Genomic DNA, 21,483 nt, shown 5'->3' on the forward strand with positions numbered 1-21,483 from the left:
ATGGTTTAGATTTCAGAGGAAGAAGACCAGAGGTACTTGGCCCCAAAGTTTTCACCTGTTATCTGCCATGGCACCTGAAATACTGCCCTCAAAGATTCCTTTCCTCAGGTTTTGAAAGCTGTGCAGTCATGAAGAGCCCCCTGTGGAAACGCAAGGTCTACTGGAAGACATTACACAGGGCAGTCATCTGAGGATATACAGGAGGGGTAGGGAATGGGAGATAGAGTGCTAGCCCCAACCTGACAGATCTCACAATTTTGTCTAATGCCAATATTGAAAATCCAGAAATCACCATTATTGCAATTTGGCTTTATATAAACCTACATAATTAAAAATAAAAGGGCCACCTGGGACTTATTAGGAAATTCCATTTCAGAATATGCTAGGGGACTGGTCTTTGGAATGAGGCCATTTATATTGATTTCTCAATTACATAGCACATTTTCTTTGTTTGATGTTTGTTTTTTAGTTAGGCTCTGGCCTGGTGTTTAAACACTGCATATTTTATAAACCTGCTACATCACTACAATTTAATACCACTGAATTAATTTAATATTCCTTTCCAGTTCTTTATCACCATCCTTCTAGAAATCTGGAAAAGCTCCTATGTCTCTAGGTATTGAAATAAAAACTTAGGAAGAGGAAGAAAATAAATTTTTATTGGTAAATAACTATAGTCCCTTAAAATGGGTTTGAGAGTTAATTAATACTCAGACCACCATCTCCAGACAAAGGAGGAGAGTGGATTAGGAGGCAAGAGAACCGAGTTTGACTCTGAACTCACCAGCTTCCAGCCATGTCACCGTCCCCGCTCTCGGACATAAATGTCCTCCTCCGTGCAGTTGGGGTATGTGGAAGCAATGACTGCTCAGGCCTCTTTTGTTCCCAACATCCAACAACCCAACAACCCAAGGAGGTGAACACCCCGCATGTTGAACTGTTCCTAGCACTGAAGTGAATCATTCCGCTTGGGAGGCTGGATTTCCTCAGTCCCTTTATATGCAGATGTATTCAATGGGATCAAACAATGAAGGGGACCCAGGACTCTATTTCAAGATGGGGCCTCCAAGCTCAGCAGGAGACAAGGTTAAAGAGAAGAGAATAGAAGAAGCCCAGGTAGAAGAGAATCCAAAACTGCTTGGAGCACATTATCACAATTTTAACTGCTTCCTTCCTTAAAAAGGAGACTCCCTTGGCTGGCATTTACCTTTGAGTTGTTTACGACCTTTAGCCAGATCATTCATCCATTTCAGGACTTCAGGATTAGATGTCTTGTCACCATGGGAAGGCTGCAAGGGAGGGGGAAATGGGGGTGGAAGGAGGGAAAGGGAGGGAGGGAGAGAAAAAAAGAGAGAAAAGGAAAAAAAAAAGTTAAGCAGCTGAGGCACACAAAGATAGTTCAGGAACATATATAAAGCTGGGAGGGAACTTCAGGCAAGCTATCTCCAGCAGATGAAGTTGCGTCTGAGAAACAGAGCAAATATTCCTGACTTCCTCCACTCTTTGATTCTTGCCATGGACCTTGTTTCTAAACACCCAGCATTTTTACATAGCCTTCACCACACCAGTGCCCCATAAAGTCTACCTCTCAATCACCTTGTGGGCTACCCACACCTGACACCCCATGGCCAGGACATTCTTTGTGTCAATGTAGAGGGCTATACCGACACAAACCAGCAATTCCTCCCTTGCCTCTGTTCATGGTTTATGACCACACCTGTCTAGGGAATACTGCAAACTGGAAGCTTTAGCTCCTATCAGTCACAAGCTCCAAGCTGAAGAAAGGAGACCCCGGGATCTGTAAAACCTTATAAGTCTGAGAAGTCAGTATGTATGGAAGAATCCTCATCCTCAGATTTCACCTCCTCACTGTTTACAGACTCACTATCCTGCTGGAGTAGCATTAAAGTGAAAATTAACCATATGAGTGTGGACTTGGGCAAATTATTTAGCCTCCCCATGCCCCAATTTCATCTATCAAATGAGGATTTAATAGCATCTTTCTCATAAGGCTTCTACGAGGGATGAATCAGTGAATATGCATGAACCATGATGAGTCTGAAACATGAAACATGATGAATATGCATGAAAAAAAAGTTCCAGGTACATACCAAACACTATAGATGTGTTAGCTAGAATTTAAAATGCTATTGTTGCTATCATTACTGGCAGAGGTGACAGCAGTAATCGTGGTGGTGTTACTACCAGATCTTCAGAGGAACAGTAATTCTCACCAACTCTCACACATATAGGATAGTACGTCCTCACTAGTAACTAATCACACTTGGATGTGGCAAGAATATAGCTTTAATTTTAGAAGAATATGACTCTGTTCATACAAACCATTCACCTTGATTTCTGGATTTCTTTTCAGAGTATACAAGTGAATATTCTATAGAAAAGAGAAACTAGGAGAGAAGAGCAGCAAACATACCCACTCTGGTAACTTAAACACAGGCTCAAGAAAATTAGTGGTTACTTTGAACTGGGGATATAGTAATACAAAGATCTATATAGGCATGCTCAAGAAGACATCATAAACACTGTAATAGTATCCAGAAATGTGTGCAAAGTTAGTAACAAGACTGGCGACTCTGCTGTGATTAAGAATCTATTAAATCCATGTAACATCAGCAAGTTGTTGGTGAGACAGAGAACATGGGGAGAAGATTGTGTTCCTCTCAAGTCTGAAGAAACAGTGCTCGTGTAAGAGGATCATCAGCTGTACATGGGATGAGATGTTTTAATTGTGAAACACAAAACATGGTCTGTCACTTCTATAGAAATGTAAAATCCATACAGTTTAAAATCAAGATGCAAAATAACATTGAGGGAAGATTCCCCTCCCCGCCGCCTCCATGGAAGCCCAGTGATTTTTTTTTCCTACAGGACCCCAGAAGGGAGACTCTGGTTTCCAGGAGGGAAGCCTTGGTTTCAGGACCACGGACAGCAACATACCTCCAAGGGCTGCTCCTGGTCCTACACACCATCTGCTAGAATAACCCACTGGACTACTTCCCGGAGAGAATATTGAGTACTCTGGCTGTGGGCAACAGTCTGGTTATGTAAACAGTCAATATTTTACACTTGGTTTCTCAAAATCCTCACAGAACTCTCCACTTTGATCTGAAAGCACATCTTGTTCTCTGGAACACACCTTTCTCACTGGATATGCTCCACACAGTTAATGCACTCTTTTCAAAATACTGTTAAAAATGAAAATCTAAGACCCTAAGCCAAGGACCACCAAAGAAGTAAACTTACACTACTGCAAACGGGACTTAGTAGAAATTTAAGGCTGAATTTTCTGACAAAATATTTGAAAGCCTGAAATCATTTTCTGAAATGAATTTTGTATTTCCCTACTCCTGGGACTCACTGGAAAAGACTCTGATGCTGGGAAGGATTGGGGGCAGGAGGAGAAGGGGACGACAGAGAATGAGATGGCTGGATGGCATCACCAACTCAATGGACATGAGTTTGAGTGAACTCCGGGAGTTGGTGATGGACAGGGAGGCCTGGCGTGCTGTGATTCATGGGATTGCAAAGAGTCGGACACAACTGAGTGACTGAACTGAACTGAACTGAACTACTCCTGGGAGAGTTTTCAAAAAAGGTTAAATCAAGCTGAGAAGGATGGCAACTCTCAGATCACATGAAAAGTTTTCATACACAAGCTGTGGATCTTTAAGCCTTCTAACTTCTGGGCTGAAATATTTCAGTTTAATAGCCCCCAAGGGCCATATACCACAAACTTAGTGTAGATGTTGTTCAATGTGATTTAAATAGGGCTCCTGAGTCACATAACTGAGGGTGCAGCTGGACCAGACTTGTGATTTGCCAAACATGCTAGTGGTAAAGAACCCGCCTATTTACACAGGAGAGCTAAGAAGTGTGGGTTCAATCCCTGGGTCGGGAAGATCCCCTGGAGGAGGGCATGGTAACTCACTCCAGAATTCTTGCCTGGAGAACCCACGGACAGAGGAGCCTAGCAGGCTACAGTCCAGAGCATCACAAAGAGTCGGATATGACTGAAGCGACAGCACACACACACACACAAAGACAATTCAAAAGACATCTTACAAAGATTTACAGATCAGGAATGAAAGGACCCATGTTACTGTCTTAGCTGTGATTAATTATTTGCTGTGTGAACCCAGGGAAGTTACTTCCCTTCTCTGAGCCTCAGTTTCTTCAGTGGTCAAACAGTGAAGACTAATCGTTTCTAATTCTAACATTCTCTAATTCTACTGAAAGTGGAAATCTGGATGAAACAGGTTTTTTCTAGGTCCATGAGCCTAACAATAGTTAAATGTAAAATGTAAAAGTGTAGGAGATAAACACAGCTCTGGACAGGAAATGAAATAGTTACATTCAACAGAGCAGGAAGGATGTATATTGTCTCAGGGCATCAGACTAGCATGGAGGGCCAGCAGGAACTTGGATTCAAAAATTAGCAGCAGGTGCTATTAATTCCACAGTCAGGCTGCCAGGAAGGAAAGCCATACACACAGCAACCAATTCAAGTCCAGTGGCATGTGAAACCTCTAACCACAGCCTGGCACCCCGACAGGAAGGGTGAGGGGAAGCCCTGTTTCCTGAGACACTGAAGGTTCTGATTACATCAAAGACTTTCTCACACACACAGAGAAGTTGTGACCATGAAGACTTCTTTTACTGCTCCCAAATCCATCCATCTGCATGTTTAAATGTGTGGGCAAGTGTCTGCTTTGGCCCTAAAGTTTCTCCAGACAAAGGCAGGAGGTGCCAGGAGAAATTCTTTTCTAAAATAGCCAACTGCCGGGTGACCTGTTATATATATACAGACTCTCCACAGTCTAGAGTCTGTAGCTTCAGGCAGAAAAATCTAGTGGAAAATTAATGTCTATAATTTTCCTTTATTCTTCAAAAAGGCAGAGGTTGCCATGGGATAGCCTGTTCGAGTATCACTCAAACAGATGAAAAAGTTAGTAATATCTAGGACCAAGTGGTCCTAGTAAATAAGGGAAGTAAGTACTTCCCTGGTGCTAAAGCTGTAAGAAGGAATACATATGGACTCCCCCATTTAATACAAACCTAAGAAGTCACTATTAACTCCACTGTTCAGATGGATAGAACGAGACTCAGGATCATAAAGTAACAAGACCCAGGTCACAGAGTTCATAAGTGGCTGTGCTTGGATTCAAATCCACATCAGTCTGATTCAAGGACCGCCAGGTAAGAACTATTAACAGGCCCCTGGGGATGGAGGCCCTAGCTACTTCTCTACAGTTTTCAGAATGAGGGCATTGCAGACCCAGCAACACTCCAGCAGCAGACAAGGAGAATCAGTCCCTCTCAGGCTATCTAAAGTTTTCAAAATGCGGACACTTTAAGAATTTTACTCCACTCCTCCATTATAAAAGCAACTCATCTTTAACCACCCCAAGCCTGAGGGGCTAGAACACAACTACCTTAAGAAGGCTGCAAGTCTTTTCTGGGCCTCCTGTTCCTTATCTGTGAAATAAAGCCTGTACTTACAATGTGCACAGCATCCTCTTACTACATGAAAGACCATAAGCAGCTGTGGCTGCCTGACCTCAAGGAAGAGAAGAGTCTTCAGCACCCTGACTGAAGTTGTCTTGAAAGCTAATCTGATTTTTCTTTTCCATCCATTTTGCAAAGCTAAAAATTACTCCTTACAACCCCTCTCTTAGTGAATTTGCAGCCTCTGTGGGAAACACAGGACAGGAAGAACAGGAGAAAGAAATATTACTCTCAGCTCCCTCCCGAGAACTTACCCATACCTCAGGAACCAGCAGATCGCCTCTGGACCAACTGCTCAGTGAGCCTTTAAATATTTTAAGATGTATGAGACCTTATCCCCTGTTCTCTTTTATTCTAATAACAAGCTGTTCTGGGCCCTCTGCCAAAAACCCAGTATCTTTGTGCAATTCTACATGGATATGATTTTTCTCTATGCCATGATCACCATTACAGAAAATAAAAAAAACTAGCATTGGGACATCAGGACACATAGCTGTGACTCTATCGCTGCTTATGTAAGAAAAGTTCATAGTTGCAACACTGTCACACCAGCACAAAGGCTGGTGTCTCTCCGAGAGAAAGGATGAGATCAGGGTTTGTCCTTAAGAGTGGCCTGAACAGAAGTCACATGATAAGTGCTCATCTATCAACCAGAAAGTACTTTATTGCCAAAGAAAAACCTCCCTCATTCTGTTCCACAATTAGAGATTCCATCCTTTGTGCCCTTAACAGGTGCTTGGATTGTGCTGTGCTTAGTCACTCAGTTCAGTTCAATCGCTCAGTCATGTCCGACTCTCCGCGACCCCATGAACTGAAGCACACCAGGCCTCCCTGTCCATCACTAACTTGCGGAGTTTACCCAAACTCACGTCCATTGAGTCGGTGATGCCATCCAGCCATCTCATCTTCTGTCGTCCCCTTCTTCTCCTTCCCCCAATCCCTCCCAGCACAAGGGTATTTTCCAATGAGTCAACTCTTCGCATGAGGTAGCCAAAATATTGGAGTTTCAGCTTTAGCATCAGTCCTTCCAATGAACACCCAGGACTGATCTCCTTTAGGATGGACGGGTTGGATCTCTTTGCAGTCCAAGGGACTCTCAAGAGTCTTCTCCAACACCACAGTTCAAAAGCATTAATTCTTCAGTGCTCAGCTTTCTTCACAGTCCAACTCTCACATCCATCCATGACCACGGGAAAAGCCATAGCCTTGACTAGACAGACCTATGTTGGCAAAGTAATGTCTCTGCTTTTAAATATGCTGTTTAGGTTCGTCATAACTTTCCTTCCAAGGAGTAAGCGTCTTTTAATTTCATGGCTGCAATCACTATCTGTAGTGATTTTGGAGCCCCCAAAAAATAAAGTCTGCCACTGTTTAAACTGTTTCCCCATCAGTTTCCCATGAAGTGATGGGACCAGATGCCATAATCTTTGTTTTCTGAATGTTGAGCTTCAAGCCAACCTTTTCACTCTCCTCTTTCACTTTTATCAAGAGGCTTTTGAGTTTTTCTTCACTTTCTGCCATAAGTGTGGTGTCACCTGCATATCTGAGGTTATTGATATTTCTTCCAGCAATCTTGACTCCAGCTTCTGCTTCTTCCAGCCCAGCATTTCTCATGATGTACTCTGCATATAAGTTAAATAAGCAGGGTGACAATATACAACCTTGACGTACTCCTTTTCCTTTTTGGAACCAGTCTGTTGTTCCATGTACAGTTCTAACTGTTGCTTCGTGATCTTCATATAGGTTTCTCAAGAGGTAGGTCACGTGGTCTGGTATTCCCATCTCTTTCAGAATTTTCCAGTTTGTTGTGATCCATACAGTCAAAGGTTTTGGCTTAGTCAATAAAGCAGAAATAGATGTTCTTCTGGAACTCTCTTGCTTTTGCGATGATCCAGCAGATGTTGGCAATTTGATCTCTGGTTCCTCTGCCTTTTCTAAAACCATCTTGAACATCTAGAAGTTCACGGTTCACGTATTGCTGAAGCCTGGCTTGGAGAATTTTAAGCATGACTTTACTAGCATGTGAGATGAGTGCAATTGTGTGGTAGTTTGAGCATTCTTTGGCATTGCCTTTCTTTGGGATTGGAATGAAGACTGACTTTTTCCAGTCCTGTGGCCACTGCTGAGTTTTCCAAATTTGCTGGCATATTGAGTGCAGCACTTTCACAGCATCACTTTCAGGATTTGAAATAGCTCAGCTGGAATTCCATCACCTCCACTAGCTTTGTTTGTACTGATACTTTCTAAGGCCCACTTGACTTCACATTCCAGGATGTCTGGCTCTAGGTGAGTGATCACAGTCATGTCCAACTCTTTACGACCCCATGGACTGTAGCCCACCAGGTTCCTCTATCCATGGGATTCTCCAGGAATTCTCCAGGATTCTCTACTGGAATGTGTCGCCATGCCCTTCTCCAGGGGATTTTCCCAACCCAGAGATCGAACCCAGTTCTCCCGCATGGCAGGAGGATTCTTTACCGTCTGAGGCATCAGGGATGCCTAAGAATACTGGAGTGGGTAGCCCATCCCTTCTCCATGGGATCTTCCTGACCCAGAAATTGAACCAGGGTTTCCTATATTGCAGGCAGATTCTTTACCGGTTGAGCTACCAGAGAAGCCCTAATCCAAAATGCAAATGACTCCATGTTGAATCTGCTTTCTTACCCCAAATGCGAATGAGAAAAAGTTAAAGAACAAATAAGACCATAATTGAAAATCTTTCCAAATTTGAGTCCTAGGAACACTAGGGATAGTAAGGTTCCTCAGGTGGAAAAAAAAAGAAATCAATAATTAAATCAGTTTGGAAATAAGAGTTGCAATTTGTTGCTAGGAATTATCTTAGCAGAGATCAGTTGACAGACCCAGGAGGGACTCCACTTATGATGGGTCCTGGGTTGGCCGAGGGAAACTGACCTGTCCCCAGGCACAGAAGTGTACTCAAAAAGGAAGGATAGAAAAGCCCATATACCTCTGACACAGTCCACTCATTTCAAATCACAGGGGCCTTACCCGGTACTTCTTTTCTTGTTCAAATTTTTCTTCAAATTTCCTAATTTTCCGCTTGAGGCTCTGGATGTGCTTGGTGAGCTGGGTAATGGTCTGGGGCTCCTTGCCATCACCACAGCTGCACCGGGAAGAACTGCGGAGCCTGCAGTGATCCACAGAGGGAGAGAATCATTAAAAACACTATCACATATAAAACAGATAACTAATATGGTCCCGCTGTACAGCATAGGGAATACCACTTAATACTCTGCAATGGCCAATATGGGAAAAGAATCTAAAAAAGAGTGGATACACATATATGTATAACTGATTCACACTACTGTACATCTGAAACTACCACAACATTGTAAATCAACTATACTCCAAGAAAATGTTTTTAAAAAGATATAACTTATAAAAAAAAAACAATTATGGCTCGTTTACCTTGTTAAACAGCAGAAATTAATACAATATTGTAAAGCAACATTCTTCCAATGAAAAAACAAATTAAAAGAACAAACAATGGTCTTCCAGTAAACACTGCTGCTTGTCTACAAACCCAGCTTTCTGGATTATCAGAGAAGTTCAGAGGCCAGTTCATCATTTGATGAGCCTCCTATGGTAGCATCTGCTGGGTATTGGAGACCCCTGATTCAGAGAACTCTGTTATAGGCAAATGTTATCAAGGACTTTTGTCTACAAAGGTCAGAATATTAGTCTAGGAAATGGATTTCCTAAATCATGGACGATGCCAGTTTCAGACTAATGAGACAGCGTTATCCTCAATAAATGGCATGCATATATGCTTGTGCTCAGTCTTTTGCAGCCACAAGGACTGTGCCCCATTCAAGCTCCTCTGTCTGTGGGATATTCCAGGCAAGAATACTGGAGTGGGTTGCCATTTCCTTTTCCAGGGGATCTTCCTGATCCAGGGATCGAACTTACATCTCTTGCATTGGCAGGTGGATTCTTTACATCTGAGTCATCACGGATTGAGCCCAGACTAACAATATTTCCAAAAAGGATTCAGATGAGTAGTTTTCTTGATATAATAGAGCCTTTGTGAATCTGATAAAAGAAATGGACTCCCTCTCTAGAAAACATGTTTATTTTCTCACCTAACATACTTAAAAATAGTAATAATTCACTAACTCCCTCAAGTACATCAGTAGAGAGTCCACGGAACAAGGTCTGGATAAATTCATGAGTGACAGTAGGAGGTATTAAGGAGAATGTAGGAATTCCCAGCACATATACTTTGGCCACCTCATGCGACGAGTTGACTCACTGGAAAAGACTCTGATGCTGGGAAGGATTGGGGGCGGGAGGAGAAGGGGACAACAGAGAATGAGATGGCTGGATGGCATCACCGACTCGATGGACATGAGTTTGAGTGAACTCTGGGAGTTGGTGATGGACAGGGAAGCCTGGCGTGCTGTGATTCATGAGGTCGCAAAGAGTCGGACACGACTGAGTGACTGAACTAAACTGAACTGAACTGATATTTAGTCAAGGGAAGACTCATTTTAGCTATGCATCAAAACTACTAATGGAACTTAACAAAAGAAGAAGAAGAACACATAGTTTCACTTTTTTCTTTGTGGGGGAGCTATTGTAAGCTACCACCTTTCGAGAACCTAAGAAGAAACTGAGATGGACAACTTGCCAAGCATTGCCACAATCCATCCAATGAGGCCACTCCTGGACACAGAAATAATGCTTAGTGAGCTCACCAAAAATGGCATTTCTGGTATTTGCATGTGCACATTTCTTAGGATTCTGATCATTTCATAAAAAAAACATTCAAACATGTGAGCCATAGGGCAGCTTGTTTCTTGAGACCATTCCTTTTTTTTTTTTAATTGGAGGCTAATTACTTTACAATATTATATTGGTTGGTTTTGCCATACATTGACATGAATCTACCCCAGGTGCACATGAGTTCCCCCTCCCGAACCCCCCTCCCACCTCCCTCCTCCCGATATCCTCCCTCTGGGTTATCCCCGTGCACCAACCCCGAGCATCCTGTATCATGCGTTGAGCCTGGACTGGTGATTCGTTTCACATATGATAATATACATGTTTCAATGCTATTCTCCCAAATCATCCCACCCTCACCCTCTCCCACAGAGTCCCAAAGACTGTTCTATACTGAGACAAGAAAGCTTCAAATGGCATTCTTAACTAGAAAGTACACTGATTTTTTTGCCATGTATGGTTCAGGGCTTGCAGCTGCTTTTGGTAGGCATGTTTGCTCTATTTTGGACACACACTTCACTGTAGTTTATAAATGGAGTATTTGAAAACTGTATGAAGTGAAGATAAGAACAAGATTTTTTTACATCATAAACTGCTGAGTGCTGGGTGGAGAAGGGGCTGATTCAGGGTCTAAGTTGAATCTCTGGCTTTGGCTGAAGATGGAGCATCGTGGTGACAGCAGCGGGTTGTCGCCGTCGGTGATGTGATAGAGCAGCCTGCTAGTCTCAACAGAGTGCACGTCTTCTGGTGCACTGTCTGCTCCATTCTGCCCATCTCTGTGCACGGGCGCAGGTTCTGAGGAAATAAGATAAATCATCGCATCTCAGAAGTGACAGAGGGCTTGAGACTGTCATGTTCCTAAACAAAGATCATCAACATTCATTATAATGTCTCGCCTTTTTGTCATTTCTTCCTTCTGGGGATATGAAAGCCTTTCAAAATACTGTCATGTTTGTTCTCACAGAACCTGGACAGAAAATATTACAAGGCCAACACACACCAAAAATGGAAGCGCGGATTATTTCGGTCTGAATTACAGCATCGGCATAGCCCCAAACTACAAAAACCCTCTCTTTATTTCATATTATTTACATATGTCAGAGAGTATATTATGAAATGTTAGAGTGAAAAAGAGAAAACAATTACACGGAACTGGAGCAAAAGATGAGGGAGAATAGTTATAACAGCTGCCAGTGAAGGAAGGGGGAGGAGCCGGTGGGGAGGAGAAAAGAGCAGAAACAAAGGCAGAAGAGACGGGTGGAGAGCCCCCAGACAGAGAAGTACGCGGCACTCCTTAAACGTGATGGAGAACTCTGCTCATTTACATGAAAGGACGTTCAGAATATGCTGAATGAGAAAACCACACATTTCAGCACAAGATGGTACACATTTCTGTACACAAATAAACACACTAAATGATCAAAGAAGCTACAGAGCAACTACAAAGCATGGTGGGATTAGAAATGATTCCAGTTCTTCTCTAAAATTTGACATACCATTTTATTTGGGACAAAAACCAAGAACAAAACCTGCTCTAAACCCTCTCCTTGGTAAGACAATCTCTCTGCCTGAAGTCTGTGATCATTCCCCTTTTAAATAAGCTCTTTAGCTCCCCAACCAGGGTCAGTCCAGGGTTGGGGCACCCCTGTGCTACCCAGGTGACGGGAGGGGGATGGGGAACAGGAGGACGCCGAGTTAAGAGTCTTCCATCCTATGGTGCTGTACAGAGCTACTCAAAAAGATGTCAGAACCTTCTCAATTTTGCCCAGCAAACAGGTTAGAACAACTCGAAGCTTTCTCCTATTCTGACTTTCCTAAAGAAAGAGGAAAAACACAGCCTTTATGGGTGAATAAGCAAATCTGAAAATACTGACAATTCACTTTTCCAAAACAAACATTTATCACAATTTAGTACTTGATGAATCTTAGTCAGGTTTAGAATGAATGGCTCATGTTCTCTAGAGCTTGAAATGCAATTTGCTTTGTGCAACAAAGGTTGGATTAGGTCCTTGTATGTTTTCAGGCAGCTTTTCCCCTGTTTGGCTGTAGGCTGGGAGGGTGGACAATGCCTCCTATCGGGCCTCTGAGGCTTGCCGACAGCACTTTTGTCAGTGCCTGAGGCTGGTCAGAAATGGATGGGGTGAGGGCTGGGGAAAAATTGGAGTCGGATGAATGCCAAAGCCAGGCCCACAGGCAGTGTGACTAACACAACTCACCACAGGCGACACCCTTGCTAAGAATAATTTAGCCAGAAAACACTGCCATTTGGAGGAAGCCCTGAGGAGTGACACGAATGACAGCATATACTACAATGACCTTCACCATCCACCAAGGCGTGTCTGAGCGCTCACCAAATCCTCTTCTTAAAACAGTAGACTCTAAGAAGAAATTCACTTTATTCATGTTACCTATTTCTGGGTAGTATCATCTGGCATTAACGATGAGGAAGAGAAAGATCTTTATCAAGCACATGGGACCAGCGTATTTCTTGCTAAACTGGAAAGGATCTTTGGCCTTCAGCTCAGCTGTGGGGCCAGGGTAAAAACTAAGAGGCCAGGAGCCTCTCTGTGGTGCTTTATAACGAATGGGGGCACTGGAGGTCCTAGGCACATGACTAACGTGGGGTGAACAAAGAGCTCAGCCTCTGAAACTCACAGAGACCTAAAACATGACTTCAGAAAACCACAGGTCCCTGTGAATGGCTTGTTTTGAACTGTGCTGCAACTGTAACTGTAAATCTCCACGTAAGCGGCATCTGTTTTTTGTGGCATTTTTGGTGCCATTAACATCACAACCTCTCTTCTCCGCAGATCACCACTGAAGGAGGTGGTGGGCCCGAAAGATCCCAAAGTGACCAGCTGAAAAGCGACAGTCAGAAACTGGTGATCGGGTAGCACCTGAGCTCTCTGTCTAACCATCGAAGTTGAGAAGTGGCTTAATTGAACCTGTGGGCACAAGCCTATTGGAGACAGGGTCATTGAGCTCCTTGCTCAGAAGCAGCCAGGGTAGCCTTAGTGCCAACCAGCATTGCTGCCATCCTGGGAACACAGCCCAGGCCTCCACTTGCAGACCCGGCTCCCCAACAGGGAGAAGCTTACGGCAATATTAAACTTGAGTGGCTTCTGATGGGACCCCAGGAACACACTTTCCAAAGGAAGGGGCAGCTCGACAAGGTCCATGCTGTGATGCAGTATGGTTCTGAGGGAGGGTCTGGGAACCAGGAGTGTGGAGTGCTCATACTTCCTTGTGGGGCTCCAGTGTGTTCACTGATTTCTCACCACATCCTTGTTTGGATCATCTGACAGGGCTGTGACAGAAAAGTCAAAGGAGATCCGCTGTACGACATCACACCGATAGTTAAAAACAGTGTATCACTGACGCTTAAAATGCACATAATCTCACGTTATATGCATTAGCTCAATAAATTGTTTTTCCTTGGGTGTTCTAAAGTTTCTGTAATGAATATACCTTAATTGTATAGGAAGAACAAAACAATAAAAGTTAATATAAAAATGTGCGGAAAAAAAGGATACTTGAGAAGGGAAGTAAGAAACAACCCCCACAGAGAGAACAAGAGAAGAAAGATTGTGAGTTCGAATCCCAGGTCCTCCACCTGTTAAGAGGCACTTCAGAAAAAAGTGAACATTTTAAAACCTCAGTTTCTTCATCTGTAAAATGGGGAGAATAATGGTGGGTGCTTCTCAAGACTATGAGGATGAAATGGAAAAAAACTGTACCCCCTACAAAATTCTTGCCATCTCCACATAAACCTATTTTTAATATATATGTATAAATTTATGTATGTATATATGTTTATGTTAGACATATAATCTTAATTTCTTTTTTACTGAAATATAGTTGATTTAGTTATTACCAACCTAGATAGCATATTAAAAAGCAGAGACATTACTTTGCCAACCAAGGTCCGTCTAGTCGAGGCTATGGCTTTTCCTGTGGTCATGGATGGATGTGAGAGTTGGACTGTGAAGAAAACTGATCACCGAAGAACTGATGCTTTTGAACTATGGTGCTAGAGCAGACTCCTGAGAATCTCTTGGACTGCAAGGAGATCCAACCAGTCCATTCTAGAGGAGATCAATCCTGGGTGTTCATTGGAAGGACTGATGCTAAAACTGAAACTCCAATACTTTGGCCACCTCATGCAACGAGTTGACTCACTGGAAAAGACTCTGATGCTGGGAGGGATTGGGGGCGGGAGGAGATGGGGATGACAGAATGAGATGGCTGGATGGCATCACCGACTCGATGTACATGAGTTTGAGTGAACTCCGGGAGTTGGTGATGGACAAGGAGGCCTGGCGTGCTGTGATTCATGGGGTCGCAAAGAGTCGGACACGACTGAGCGACTGAACTGAACTGAACACAATAAGGTTATGTTAGTTTCAGGTGTATAGCAGTGATTCAATTATTCTTTTTCAGATTCTTTCCCATACAGTTTATTATGAAATATTGAGTACAGTTCCCTGTGCTATACAGTAGGTCCTTGATGTTTATCTATTTTATATATAGTATTATGTATATGTTACTCCTAAATTCCTAATTTATCCCTCTCCCTCATTATATATAAGATTATATAGTATATATAATCTTAATTACAATCTAATTTTTTTTAAATTTCAGCTTCATCTTAGGCAATGAGGGCCAAGAAATCATGAATTTGATGTGCTAGTTACATTTCTTCAACTAATACACATTAAAATAAATTCCTATTAATACACTGTTCACCCATGCGTTCTTTGTATAGCATATTTGGCAAAACATTGACATAAGGCAAAGAAACTGCTAAATGTGGTAGCCCTGAGAACCATCATTTTTTGACAATTATCAAAATAAGGAATTTGGATGTGATCCTCTCTCACTGAGCACCAGCTCCACAAAGAATGGTTAATGTGGGAAATGAGAGCCGGCACACCCTCGACATATTCTGCCTCCTCCCACTTCTTATGTGTAAATAAGAATAATCCTCATATCTGATAGTTATGCAGTGACTCACTATGTCCTCAAACTTCCAGTTAGAATTTCTGCAAGGATTTAATCTTCAAAATAACCACACGAGGCTGGCAGTAATGTGATCATTTTACATTCAGGGAGTGTTTAACAGGAGGATTCCTACGTGCTTTTTCTCACAAGTCCATTGTTTCTTTTCAAGTGGAGTGAGCAAGCTTCTCCCAGAAACCAGGGTCATTGTGACAGACAGGCTTGGATCTCCTCAAGTAAACATTCTCTTTACGACAAAACTGCTTAGTCTCTTCCCCCTTTTCCTTGAGATACGGATTGTCTTCTGACCTTGTGACCATTATTAACCCCTGGTTCCCTTGGTAACGGTTCCTGTACATTTGGTTTTCTGATCTTCATCATTGTTGAAAGAAATTTCTTGTACCACAGCCTTTATAAACTCACAGAGAAATCATTAAAGTACCTTTGCTCCATCAGAGCTTGGGTTCCCGTGTCTTTCTTTCTCTCTCTCCTCAGCTGATTCCTTAGAGCGTAGAGACCCATCTTGCCCACTCTCCTGCCCAGGCTTCTAAGACTCTCTCAAGAAGGCACCCTGTGCCTTCACTCCCCCTCGAGAGGGCACCCAGTGCCTTCGTGGGAGACGCAAGTCCTGTGCAAAGAACTTTATTGGTTTTCTGCATAAACTAGGGAGTATCAGCCTCTTTCTCTCTTTCACTCTTACTGTCGTCTCCGGACCACCAGGTCACCGGTCCTCAAAGGACCCCAACACACTACTCAAACTTCCAGTTAGAGTTTCTGCAAGGATTTAATCTTCAAAATAACCACACTGGCAGTAATGTGATCATTTTACATTCAGGAGGGAAGGTGGTATGACTCCAGTCGGGGCCAGGGGGTCTGACCAACGCCTGAGGCAGAAGAGTCCATGTCTCCGACCCTGCAGGCCAAAGAGAATTCCTGGCAGCTTGCTCACTAAGCAGTAGGGGCCACAACGGAGACAAGTCATTATCATCAGGTGTGAAGACCAGAGCCCATTTCTGAGCTGGCTGCAACCCCAGGCAGGAACAGATGCTATTTACAGCTGTTACATGAATCAGATTTTAAAAATATATTTTTCCAATGTGAATTTTTAAGTGATTCAAATGTAAATCAACTATACTTCAATAAAAATTTTAATTATAAAGTAAATAAATAAAGTGATTTAAGATTTAAATAAATCTCTGCACCCACTTGAGATGGACTGCTGAGATCTGAGTCGCAAATTAGACCTAGGCTTGTGGATTTGTTAATTTGCGCTTCTGGGTTTGCCCATCCTAGTGGGCCCATATGCAGCACCAAGATACATCGCAAAATGCCAAACATCAGCCTTCAATGGTATTAAAAACTAAATAAGCCAGAAACATGTACATGATTCTAATGAGGCTCAACCATCAGAGTTCTTGGCCAACCTCATCACGAAAAGGGCCACCAAAACACAACCAAGAAACAAACTCAAAACATCTGATGGATGCATAATGGATTCAGTTACAGAATGTGTTGGATTTAAATGGCTAAATACACTGAGAGCTTGAAGTCATCCCAAGAACTAAGCCAAGGGAAATAGATAAGCTTGTCTGCTCAGAGACCACTGGGAGGGAAGCAGTGTCTCTAAGGTGAGGACAGTTGGGTAAAAGTAAGGACCGATGAAGACACACTCTGGGTGAATGAAGCTGGTAAGCTACCAAATGGCACAAGGTTGGCCCTCCCAGCAGGATTTCATGTGCCAGCTTCTGAAGACAGTCACCGGAAATATCAGGGAGCCAGAGGGGTGAGGAATTTGCCATGGTGAAAGCAGGGCTGGGCTCCATGGCAAGCGCCCTGCAGATCCCAAGGGGCAGTTCGCCGTCAAGGCTAAAAACACTGGCTACAGTTTCAGAAACACCTAGATCAAGTCGATTCTTCGGCAGATGTGTGACTTGGGATACATTATTCAATCTTTCTCAATCTCAGCTTCCCCATCTTTTTCAAGTGAAAATGACATCAGTATCTACCTCACAAACTGCTGGAAGGATTTTTAAAAACATAAGGAACCTCAAATGCTTTGTATAGTGCCTAGGGAAGGGGGCATAATAACTCATCAATGACACAGAACTCATAAATGACAGTTGTTGTTGGAATTTACAACGGTATCTTTGACCTAGTTAGGAAACTGAAGAGGGGAGCCAGAGGGGAAATGAGTTTGGTTCTGGATGCACTGAGTTAGGAGGCACTTTTGATCATCCAGGGGGTGGTGCCCAGCAGGCCCTATACACGCATAGGGAGGATCTCAGGAGACATATTCTAACTGGGTCTGACCTCAGTATGCACTTCACCATTTACATTGTGCTTCTGGAGTAGGGAACAGGGTAGTGAAAATCATTTTTATTTTGAAGGAGCCAATTACTGACTTCAATTCCAATGAACCACCAGTAGATTTGGGTACTGCATCAGCTGAGCAATGAGAAATTCCAAAATCCTTCCTGAAAACCAGAAAATCACATTGATCAAGAAGCCTCAGCTCAGATCTAAACTTATTCCTTGCCTCTGCATTTTTGGTTGCAACTTCCTAGTTAGGTTTCCATCAGTTAAAACTTAAAAGAAACATGCACCCCAATGTTCATTGCAGCAATGTTTATAATAACCAGGAGATGAAAGCAACCTAAAGGTCCATCAGCAGAGGAATGGATAGGAAGATAGTACATATATACAATGGAATATTACTCAGCCATAAAAAGGTTGAAGTAATGCCATTTGCAGCAACATGGATGGACCAGGAGATTGTAATACTTTCAGAAAGACAACTATCATATGATATTGCTTATATAGAATCTAAAAGAATGATACAAATGAACTTATTTACAAAACAAAATAGTCTCACAGATGTAGAAAACAAAGCTAAAGGGGAAAAAAGGGGAGGGATAAATTCTGAGATAGGAATGAACATATACATATTACTATGTATAAAATGTGCTTAGTCACTTCAATCATGTCTGACTCTTTGTGACCCTATGGACTGTAGTCTGCCAGGCTCCCTTGTCAATGGGATTCTCCAGGCAAGAATACTGGAGTGGGTTGCCATTTCCTCCTCCAGGGGATCCTCCTGACCCAGGGATCAAACCCAGGTCTCTTATGTCTCCTGTACCGGCACTTAAGCTCTAGCCCATAGCTACCTGGGAAGCCCATAGATAGCTAATGGGAACCTACTGTATAGCACAGGGAACTCTATACAATACTCTGTAATGACCTATATGGGAAAAGAATCTAAAAAAGAGTGGATATATGTTTATGTATAACTGACTCACTTTGCTATACAATAGAAACTAACATGACATTGTAAATCAAATATACTCCAATAAAATTTAATTTAAAAAATTTTCCATCAGTAAATAGTAACCCAGATTTTAGGGTTTTTTTTTAGTAGTTAAGATAAATTTAATACTATCACTCCTGTTCCCTAGAGAATTATGGAAAGACAATTCTGGAATATTGTCTTCTTGAATCACTGCTATTATATCTAACATAGCCAACACTTTTTGTCAAGTACACATAACACTGAAGTACATAAATCTTCAGGGTATACTGTCACCAATTATTTTAGAAATCCTATAACTTACATGCACCCTGATAAGACACTTTTATAGTTCTTTTTAAGTATTTTCTCTTTTAAATGGTAAAAAATGAGGATTAAATGACCTCCAGTTTAAAAAAGGTAGTATCAACAAAGGCCCAAGCAGAGGAAAATCACACTGTCATTCTGCTAATATGTTGTTTACGGTATCATTTGGGGAGGTATAAACAGCTTCCCTGGTGGCTCAGAGGTTAAAGCATCTGCCTCCAATGCAGGAGACCCGGGTTCGATCCCTGGGTCGAGAAGATCCCCTGGAGAAGGGAACGGTAACCCCCTCCAGTATTCTTGCCTGGAGAATCCCATGGAAGGAGAAGCCTGGTAGGCTACAGTCCACGGGGTCGCAAAGAGTCGGACATGACTGAGCAACGGAACGGAACGGAAACAGTTTGAACTCACCCAAATTTTTGGTATTACAGTAATGTTCAACAAATTTAAATGTCTAGATGAATTTCACTAAATATCTTAAATATGCTTTCATTGCACATGATAACTGGCTTAGCAGAAGAAAGTACTCCAACTAGACTAAATGGAGACACTGGAAGACAAAGTGGTAAGGTAGTACCTGAGAAAAAGGAGCAGCCAGAAAGTTATGGAGGAAGAAAAAGAAGAAAACCAAAGACACTATCTCTAGAAAAGGAAATGACAACCACTCTAGTACTCTTGTCTGGGAAATTCCATGGACAGAGGAGCCTGTGGGCTATAATCCATCCATAGGATTGCAAAGAGTCGGACACGACTTAGCACACACAGCACATAGCACCATGCTGCTGGGGTGGGTGAGAAGGCAGGCAGGGTAGGGTGATAAGGGTTGAGTTTATTCTGCAGTGGAAGTAAACTTCTAACCTGAGGTGCCTGAGGTCTTTGGATGTTAGTGACTTCTACCCGAACTCAGAACTGTGCTGTGGGCTACAGGAGTAGGACCCACCCTGAGGATAAGGTCAGACTGCCGGATCTCTGTCATACTGAGAAATGGAAGAAGTCCATGCTTGGCATTGTTCTGGAGAACATCTAAAGCAGGGATCATTCATATTTTTGGAAGCAGCTTCTATACAGCACCAAACCAAACACACAATTTGGGGAGAAAAGAAGAAATGACCTTCTAGACAAGTCTCAGAGAAGGCAATGGCAAGCCACTCCAGTACTCCTGCCTAGAAAATCGCATGGACAGAGGAGCCTGGTGGGCTGCAGTCCATGGGGTCGCTACTAGTTGGACACGACTGAGCGACTTCACTTTCACTTTTCACTTTCACACATTGGAGAAGGAAATGGCAACCCACTCCAGTGTTCTTGCCTGGAGAATCCCAGGGACGGCGGAGCCTGGTGGGCTGCCGTCTATGGGGTCACACGGAGTCGGACACGACTGAAGCGACTTAGCAGCAGCAACAGACAAGTCTAACCAAGGGACTCGTTGAATGTTTTCACTTTCCTCTGATTATTCAAGATTTAACTACGTCACCTAAATGCATGCTGTCAAAGAACCACTGAGAAATAATCAAGGGAAATGGCTGATGAACAGGGTCTAATCTCTGAAAACATCTTTTCCCTTCCATGTGTCACAAAAGTGGAGCCAAGTGCTCAGCTAAGCTGTGGGGAGCAGGGGAGGGGAGAAGAGAAAGAGCAAATAACACCTGTGAGTGTCCAAGATTCAGAAGCATCCTCCTGGTACATGGAGAAAGCTGGGTGCTGGAATACTGATTGTTTCTCAGCCTAAACAATTTTCCGCATCTTCTAGCTGATTCCTGCACAACTGAACACCTCAATGGGACAGCTGATAAAAATCTGCAATTAAGGTAGCAAGGCCCATTTTCAAAAGAAGGTTTTAATTAATGAGCCGATGTGCTTTGAAAAGCAAAAGGAAATTATATACAAAGCAAACAGGAAGACTAGAGAAATTCCAACCTTCAAAGCAGACTGTATCTTCATACGCTCATTCAATGTCAGTTATGAAAAATTAAGTCAAAAAATTTGTACCTGCAGTTCCTCCACAGAGACACAGAAAAGTATGATTCTAGGAAACTGGAAGAGACAGAAGAGGTTGTCCACCTTGGGCTTGGGGGTTGTTCAGAGCACTGTCAGACACTGAGCATCTAGGCAAACTGTCTGATCTCTTCCAGACTATTCTTCATAAGCATGAAAGAATGAATAAGCAGGAAGGAGGCTTTTAAAATGACTATAGCATATGAGAAATGATGTGTAGGGGGCAAATGACAACTCTTTGTACTGTCTGCTCAATTTTCTATAAACCTAAAACCGCTTAAAAATAAAAGCCATTATTTAAAAACCTAACACATGTATAAGCGCACTGATTAAAAGTCTAGGCTCTGCAGTCAGAGTCCTAAGCTTGGTCTGAGATGCCACTTGTTCACAGCTATCATGTCCTTGGCCAGATACTGCTGCTGCTGCTGCGTCACTTCAGTCGTGTCCGACTCTGTGTGACCCCATAGACGGAAGCCCACCAGGCTCCCCCGTCCCGGGGATTCTCCAGGCAAGAACACTGGAGTGGGTTGCCATTTCCTTCTCCAATATGAGAAAGTGAAAAGTGAAAAGTGAAAGTGAAGTCGCTCAGTCGTGTCCGACCCTTAGCGACCCCACGG

At 42.8% G+C, this 21,483-nt stretch overlaps 1 protein-coding gene across 4 annotated transcripts in view; it reads right to left on the reverse strand.

Annotated features, from left to right (window-relative positions):
* Positions 1–21,483, reverse strand: part of FAM13C (family with sequence similarity 13 member C) — a 147,485-nt gene that overhangs the window by 20,711 nt on the left and 105,291 nt on the right. For all 4 annotated transcript variants that reach the window (XM_055425679.2, XM_055425678.2, XM_055425677.2 and 1 more), the window contains 3 exons: positions 10,854–11,064; positions 8,536–8,674; positions 1,208–1,289 (listed from right to left, as the gene is read on the reverse strand). In XM_055425679.2, the coding sequence (XP_055281654.2) occupies positions 1,208–1,289; positions 8,536–8,674; positions 10,854–11,064 (432 nt within the window). The remainder of the gene's footprint in view (positions 1–1,207; positions 1,290–8,535; positions 8,675–10,853; positions 11,065–21,483) is intronic.

The sequence above is a fragment of the Moschus berezovskii genome, chromosome 12, assembly GCF_049115385.1.
Source record: "Moschus berezovskii isolate FMDL1 chromosome 12, NW_MosBer_1.0, whole genome shotgun sequence".
Taxonomy (NCBI): domain Eukaryota; kingdom Metazoa; phylum Chordata; class Mammalia; order Artiodactyla; family Moschidae; genus Moschus; species Moschus berezovskii.